Raw genomic sequence first — 8,276 nt, 5'->3', positions numbered from 1 at the left:
TGTGTGTGTGTGTGTGTGTGTGTGTGTGTGTGTGTGTGTGTGTGTGTGTGTGTGTGTGTGTGTGTGTGTGTGTGTGTATTTTTAGTAGAAATGAGGTTTCAACATGTTGGCCAGGCTGGTCTTGAACCCCTGAACCCAGGAGATCCGCCCACCTTGGTCTCCCAAAGTGCTGGGATTACAGGCTTAAGCCAGCACATCTGGCCCATTTTCTAACTTGTTATTATGTTGTAACCCTTTCATAATGACATCAACAAACAGATGTGGTATCGGTCAAGGCAATATGACTACTATAAGAGTAATATCAGTAAGAGCCCATATTCTATCTCTCTCAGTCGTTATAGCCAATTACCTGAGTAAAGAGCTATGGGCCAGGCGCAATGGCTCATCCTGTAATAATCACAGCAGTTTAGGAGGCCAAGGTGGGCAAATGGGCAACATGGGCAAACAGGGCAACAAAACACCATCTCTACAAAAAATACAAAAATTAGCCAGGCATGGTGGCATGTCTGTAGTTCCAGCTGCCTGGGAGTCTGAAGAGGGAGGATCACCTGAGCCGAGGAGGACAAGGGTGCTATGAGCCAAGGCCGTGTCATTGCACTCCAGCTTAGGTGATAGATTGAGACCCTATCTCAGAGAGAAAAACTTTAAAAAGCTGTGAATAATCCAAAATAATGCATTATTTCTAAGTCTGAAAATAAGCACACATTCATACTTTATCTGCTGTCATTAAATCTCAACCTCCTCCTTCCATCCAGCCAAACTGACAGTTAATAGTCTAAGACCCAGCTAGGTAAGAGAGGAAGTAAATGCAGAAAATTCACAAGAGTAATTCAACTGACCATTTCTCTCAATTATTATACTGTTTTTAGAGTTGACAAACATCAACTACCATGCACTGACTTTCTAAGATCTTAAGACACAATGTAACAGGAGGCTGTATCTAAAATTAAAATATCTAGAATGTCAAATTAGAAAAGTATATAGGGTATATGTTAAATTTCTAATTTAGGAGAAGTCTGAATGAAGCAGTTAAATTCTAAAATCAGAAATTATATCCAGGAAGCCAAGTATTTAATAGTATTAAATAAGCCATAGGAAAGAAAAAACGATAATAAAATTTAAAAGAGGCATTTAACAAAAAAATACGATTTTAGGATTCAGCTGAGAACGGAATACCTCAATACTGCTACACTTTCAAAAATGTTTAGAATCGGCCAGGCAAAGTGGCTCATGCCTGTAATTCCAGCACTTTGGGAGGCCAAGGCGCATGGATCACAAGGTCAGGAGTTCAAAACCAGCCTGGCCAACATAATGAAATCCCAAAACTACAAAAAATTTTCCAGGTGTGGTGGCCTGTAATCCCAGCTACTCAGGAGGCTGAGGCAGGGAACTGCTTGAACCCAGGAGGCGGAGGTTGTAGTGAGCTGAGATCCTGCCATTGCACTCCGCCAGCCTGGGCAACAGTGAGACTCCATCTCAAAAAAAAAAAAAAAAAAAAAAGTTTAGAATCACATAAAAATTCACTTCAATAAAATAATGCTTTTGCAGTTTAGGGATAGAAAGTTTCTACCAAATAATCACAGTCCCTAAAATGATAAAATTAAAAACTTGCTACAAGAAACTTTCCACGTAATATTTTAAGATTTTCAGAATTACCAAAACTAAATGTAGATCTGTTTAACTACTGTCAATTTTAGGTGTCACCACAAATATAACATTCTCTTAAGAATGGTTTCTCGGGCCGGGCGCGGTGGTTCAAGCCTGTAATCCCAGCACTTTGGGAGGCCGAGGCGGGTGGATCACAAGGTCAAGAGATCGAGACCATCCTGGTCAACACAGTGAAACCCCGTCTCTACTAAAACTACAAAAAAATTAGCTGGGCATGGTGGCGCGTCTCTGTAGTCCCAGCTACTCAGGAGGCTGAGGCAGGGGAATTGCCTGAACTCAGGAGGCAGAGGTTGCGGTGAGCCGAGATCACGCCATTGCACTCCAGCCTGGGTAACAAGAGCGAAACTCTGTCTCAAAAAAAAAAAAAAAAAGAATGGTTTCTCGCCAGGCGCAGTGGCTCATGCCTGCAATAATAGCACTCTGGGAAGCCAAGGCAGGCAGATCACAAGGTCAGGAGATCAAGACCAACCTGGTCAACACGGTGAAACCTCGTCTCTACTAAAAATACAAAAAATTAGACAGGCGAGACTGCACACCCGTAGTCCCAGCTACCCAGGAGGCTGAGGCAGGAGAATTGCTTCAACCCAGGAGGCAGAGGCTGCAGTCAGCCAAGACTGCACCACTGCACTCAAGCCTGGGCAACAGAGCGAGACTTTGTCTCAAAAAAAAAAAAGAATGGTTTCTTGAAGCTGGGCACATTGGCTCATGTCTGTAATTCTGGAAGGCCAAGGCAGGTGACTGCTTGAGCCCAGAAGTTCAAAATCAGCCTGGGCAACACAGTGAAACCTGTCTCTACAAAATACAAAAGCTTATCGTCCCAGCTACTCAGGAGGCTAAGATGGAAGGATCACCTGAGCCCAGGGAGCTCAAGACTACAGCAAACCAAGATCATACCACTGCACTCCAGCCTGGGTGACACAGTGAGACCCTGTCTCCAAAAAAAGAAAAGGTTTCTTAAAACATAATTTAACTGTAATCTTACTTGGTGATACACGAATTTTTCTTAGAAACAACAGTAAGGGGGAAAAAAAAAAAAGAAACGAATAAGAATGTCTCAAAGGGATTACATAAGTCTGAAAACCACTTCCTTGAATTGTATATGGCAGAACTCTAGCAATATTAGGGAGTAGAGCTTCCCCAGCATTTACAAGTGTGCCAGAATACTGATCTCCCATTCCAGGTTATTTCATGAGGAGCTGCCTGCCAGGTGCTTCTAGCCTCCCAACCTCATCTACCTTAGTGTACTACTCAAAATTTATTTTCTATGTGGACACAACCTAAAGATGGTTGAGAGGCACTGACAGAATACATTAAAGCAGTTACCAGCTCAACTTCAAAATATGTACTCTCCAATAAGAAATTCAAAGTCTACCCTTACTTGTCTTACTCCATTGATCTTAGAGACTATTTAACTTTTATCAAGTAATGAAATTCCATGTTACGTTTGTATAATATGGCATTAAGAAAAATACAGTTCCTCTTACAGCATAAAGAAACTTCAGCAGCAGCAACATGCTGGTGCCGGTAAGATAAAGAAATCCACTAAAAGCTTTTTGTGTAAGGACATGGTCATTCCACTTCACATTTTCTCCTAATTAAAATCCCCAAAATACCAATTTCCTAACCTTCTTCCATGTTTTTTCTCCACTGTACTATTACCTTCTAATATAATTACACAATTGGCCAGGCACAGTGGCATACGCCTGTAATCCTAGCACTTTGGGAGGCCGAGGTGGGAGGATCACCTGAGGTCAGGAGTCTGAGACCAGCCTGGCCAATGTGGCAAAACACAGTTTCTACTACAGACACAAAAAAAATTAGCTGGGCATGGCGGCCAGTACCTGTAATTCCACCTACTCAGGAGGCTGAGAACCCTGGGGGTGGAGGTCGCAGTGAGCTGAAATCATGCTGCTGTACTCCAGCCTCAGCGAGATGCCCTCTCAAAACAAAAACACGATTAACTTAAATATTTTGTTCTTATCTGTCTCTTCTTACCAGACTATTTATTATTAAATCCAAGAAGGCAGAAATCTTGTGTGCTTTTGTTCATTGCTATAACCGTGGCACCCAGGTAAGTGTCTAACACATAGAGGGCCCCCAAAAGATAACTGCTGAGAGAATAAACAAATTTGATAATTTGATTGAGGATTTATGTATAATCTAATTGAATTAGAAGAGCCAAACTTTGCCATTAAGATAGGATATAAACTCTGTACAACAAAGATACAGAGTAACCACACAAAAAGTAGGGCTGTCTTTTAAAAAGTTTGACTTATATATATTAAAATTTCTTAAACATACTACCAGCATCAGTGGCTGATGCCCGTAATCCCAGCACCTTGGGGGGCCGAGGCGGGCGGATCACGAGGTCAGAGGATCAAGACCATCCTGGCTCTCACAGTGAAACCTCGTCTCTACTAAAAATACAAAAAATCAGACAGGTGTGGTGGTGCACACCTGTAGTCCCAGCTACTCGGGAGACTGAGGCGGAGGCTGCAGTGAGCAGAGATTGCGCCACTGCACTCCAGCCTGGGCGACAGAGCGGGACTGTGTAACAAAAAAAAAAGACACTACCAAAAAATCTGCACTAGATATTTTAAAATACAAATAAAAAGGAAAGATTTTTTATTTTAATAAAAATAGGAAGCATCTGTTTTCCATTCCTCTAACCAGAAAACACAGAAGAATAGAGAGTGGTAAGATTTAGACAGAATAAGTGAAGGAAAAACTTTAAAAAGTGATAAAACAGCCGAGGGGCAGTGGCTCACACCTGTAATCCCAGCACTTTGGGAGACCGTGGCAGGCGATTACGAGGTCAGGAGATGGAGACCATCCCGGCCAACATGGTGAAACCCCATCACTACTAAAAATACAAAAAAAATGAGCCAGGTACGGTGGCATGCGCCTCTAGTCCCAGCTACTCAAGAGGCTGAGGCAGGGGAATCGCTTGAACCCGGGCAACGGAGGATGCCATGAGCCGAGATCGTGCCACTGCACTACAGCCTGGGTGAGAGAGGATGAGTCCATCTTAAAAAAATAAATAAATAAAGGCCAGGCGAGGTGGCTCACGCCTGTAATCCCAGCACTTTGAGAGGCCAAGGCGGGCGGATCACGAAGTCGAGATAGAGACCATCCTGGCCAACATGGTGAAACCTGGTCTCTACCAAAAATACAAAAATTAGCTGGGCATGGTGGTATGCCCCTGCAGTCCCAGCTACTCGGGAGGCTGAGGCAGGAGAATTCCTTGAAACCGGGAGGCGGAGGGTGCAGTGAGCCGACATTGTGCCACTGCACTCCAGCCTGGCGCCTGGCGACAGAGCAAGACTCTGTCTCAAAAACAAAAACAAAAATAAAAGTGATAATACAGTCTGAGGTAGTAATACTTAGGGCACAGAAAAAAATGCACTACTGCACTATCAATCAAGCATTTGTTTCCATTGCTTAGGACACTATGTAAAGTTCAAGATTACCAGCTTCTCTTAGCAACAAATCTGCCTTTTCCAGACAATCTAACCAGATAACACACTAAGTTCTCCTGTCAAATATTATCAAAAGTGTTGTAGATTTTAATCTTAATCTTTAGCCTCAAATTACGTTTTAATCTTAATACCGATAATCTTAAACTCATAAAAAATGTTTTAATCTTAACACAGATAAAAATCTTTAAGTGGTCCTGTAGCCTATTGCGTCTACTGTTCAACTAGCATTCTACAGTTCCTTTTTCAGCCTCAAATGACGAAACTTCTCTAACGTCTCTGGGGAAACTAGTGTAAAGTATAATGTTTCCTGAAATTGTTGTTTTTTCCCTGCACCATTCGTGACATCTCTTCAACTAGAAATGTTATATAAAACTTTTCTGTTCTGCAGGCAAGTCCAGAGGGAGAAGCAAAGGTAAAAAGAATACTGCAAGGAAAATAGGTTGAAAGGGGAATAACAAAAGCACAGAAGTAAATGTCAAGCAAAGAAATATTTATACAAAAGAGGAAGAAGATGCAAAAAAGGGAAGAAAAACACTTTCAGCAGAGAAAAGAAAAAAAAGGAGGGGGAACAGAGACTTGCTTCTTCCAGAAACAAAAGCAAAAAACACTTCTAAGAAAACGTGGTCTCTCTCTTTACCCAAGGGGATGTTATTAAAATGCTAAAGGGTATTCAGCTGACACTCCTATTAAGAGTTCTACTTTCTCTTCCTATGTCCTTTGATACTGCTCGTCTTCACTAACGAATTAAATGCAGGGTATACATAACACAGTCAATATCTACAAAACTACAATTGTGGTTGCCATCTTTGCCTGCAAAAATAAATAAATAAATAAAACAACTCCCTGGATTCGGGCAAAAGGAGTAAATTAAGTTGGAAAACCAGAAAACCACGCCTTGCTAAGTGGGGTAGAAATGACACAGGTTAACAAACGCCTCCTACCAAATTAAGATTCTACTAAAGGTCTGGGTAATAAGGGCAACAAGAAGTAGCCTTACCGCGACCGCAAGGGTGGGGCATTGTAGGTGGAAACAAAATAGAGGGCGAACTATCCCTAGAGGTTTAAGGGGGCTGAGGACTCGGCTCTCAGGAGATCGTCCATCAGGCGGTGGACTCGGGGCAGCTTCGAGAGGAAGGAGACAGTGGACTGCTGGAGGAATGTCAGTGTGAATGCCGGTGCAGATGGAAAGAGAAGGTACCCACGAGCACAGAATTAAGAGTCAAAGGGAAGAAGAGAGGCCCGGCGTGGGAGGCCGGAGCAGAGGCCGCTGAGCGCCGTCTGCAGCCAGCCGCCTTCTTCGGAGACGCCTTCTCGGCTCCCCAACACTCAGCCCCTCGCCGCCTGTGCCCCGGCAACAACCGCGGGCGCAGCTGTTTCGGTCGGGCCAGGGACAGCGGGGGAAACGCAACCGTGGGGCTGGCGGGCAGCAGACTGGCAGCGCCCGTGTATGTCTGTGTGTGCGCGGAGCGGATTCTGAGACCGGAACGCCAGACTTCGCCCTTTCTCCCCCAAGCCTCCTTTATCACCCAACTTCCCAGTCTGCTGGTGTCCGCTTCGACCGACGGATACCGCACCACCCCCCACCCAACGCTTCTCGCCGCCTCTCACCCCTCCCCCGACGCCTTGAGTGGAGGGAAAACAGACCACCGGACCGATCCCGAACCCTCCCGGGTGTCCCCGAATCGCGGACACCGCCCCCGCCCGAACGCTGGCACCCCCTTGGCGGCTCCCTGGCCCGCCCAGATGCAGCAAACTCCTCTCACCTGCATTGACGCCATGATGGAACCATCCCCCCAAGGCCGGCGAGGCCAGAGACGCAGGGGGCGGAGCTGCCGTGCTCGCGTCAGGCCGCGGGGGCTCAACATCTCCAGCGCGGGGGCGGGGTCTGTGATGGGAAGGGGATAGCGCGAGGGGATTGGCTAGCACACTAGGCGGACGGGAGGAGGGACCGCGGGGCGGGGCGAGGGCACGGTAAATGGCGGTGTGAGTACCTTCGGTCACAGTCTGACTCGTCAGTCCCGACTCCGGCCCTCGTTTACTCGTTATCGAGGACACACGGCTCCAGTTTTGACTCGGCTACGGTTGTTTTCTTCGTCTGCACCGCGAAATCCTTATGACGTCCGGATCTGCGCAGCTTTTTTCTGTTCGTTTTGTTTTTCCAACCACAGCTGTGCGGTACAGATTTTTCCCTTGGGATGTGTTTTCCATGCTACCAAACCCACTCTCAGAGCCTTGGGGCCCCATAAAACTTCCTGCGCAGCTACTTTCTGGTCTTTGGAGACTTGAAAGGTTTCTTGGGGGATTTTTTTTTTGAGACAAAGTCTTCCTGTGACGGCTTCTAGTATTCTTAATTTGGGGAAGAGAGACATAGGTTTCCTTGTACAACGGGATGAAGATTTAAGAGCAGAACAACACTGATATTTTAAAGGCGAGGGTATTTAGATTTGTGGAGCTGAAACTTGCCTGAAAAAGGAGATAAAATTTGGAAGTTTGTATGTTGTGTACAGTTTCTGCCCCTTACCCCAGCCCTTCAGTTTTAAACTTCACATGTATCAACAATAGTTACGGTTGTTGGGGCAGTCTAAATTTGATTAGCGAGTTGACCCTAGGCATTAATTTTTTTTAAATATGCCAATGTCATGTTATAATATACGCTTATGCCATTATGTCCAGATTTCTCTTAAGCCTATTTCGTGGTGGGCAGTTTTGTGGTCATTTAGGGATTAACTTGGGTAGGGAAAGCTGAGCATACATAATTTATTTTAGGAATGCACCAGTTCTGCCAACATTTATCAGAAGTCACGTTTGAAAAAAGCTATTCTGGAACTGAAGATGTCATTGGTTTATAAGAGGAAAATGGAAGCCAAAAGCCTGCACCTCATGCTCTATCTTTAAAACTTAAGGTGGCAGACACAATGAGTAGAAGTCTTTATGTTACCAGAATGAAGGCTTAAAATCTGTCATTTTATTGACTCGGCTTTCTTTTTAGAAATTTCTTTAAGATATAAATGCAATGTAGAATATCACTCACACTCTTAAAATAGATAACATTCTTTGGAACTTCTCTAATCTGAAATGTGTTTAAAAAGATCTTTAAAATACGCCAGTTAGTCTATGGTATAATATTAA

General features: G+C 44.4%; 1 protein-coding gene across 2 annotated transcripts in view; it reads right to left on the bottom strand.

Annotated features, from left to right (window-relative positions):
• Nucleotides 1-7,027, bottom strand: part of UBE2W (ubiquitin conjugating enzyme E2 W) — an 82,960-nt gene extending 75,933 nt beyond the window's left edge. Inside the window, exon 1 of one of the 2 annotated variants that reach the window (XM_032251177.1) lies at nucleotides 6,911-7,027. In XM_032251177.1, coding sequence (XP_032107068.1) covers nucleotides 6,911-7,012 — 102 coding nt within the window. In that variant the 5' untranslated portion in view covers nucleotides 7,013-7,027. The remainder of the gene's footprint in view (nucleotides 1-6,910) is intronic. The other variant, XM_032251171.1, reaches the window with a different exon arrangement.
• Between the last annotated feature and the right edge of the window lie 1,249 nt (nucleotides 7,028-8,276).

This window comes from Sapajus apella, unplaced genomic scaffold (genome assembly GCF_009761245.1).
Source record: "Sapajus apella isolate SASKATOON/1434 unplaced genomic scaffold, GSC_monkey_1.0 scaffold3, whole genome shotgun sequence".
Taxonomy (NCBI): Eukaryota; Metazoa; Chordata; class Mammalia; order Primates; family Cebidae; genus Sapajus; species Sapajus apella.
This window is presented reverse-complemented; position numbering and strand designations above follow the sequence as displayed.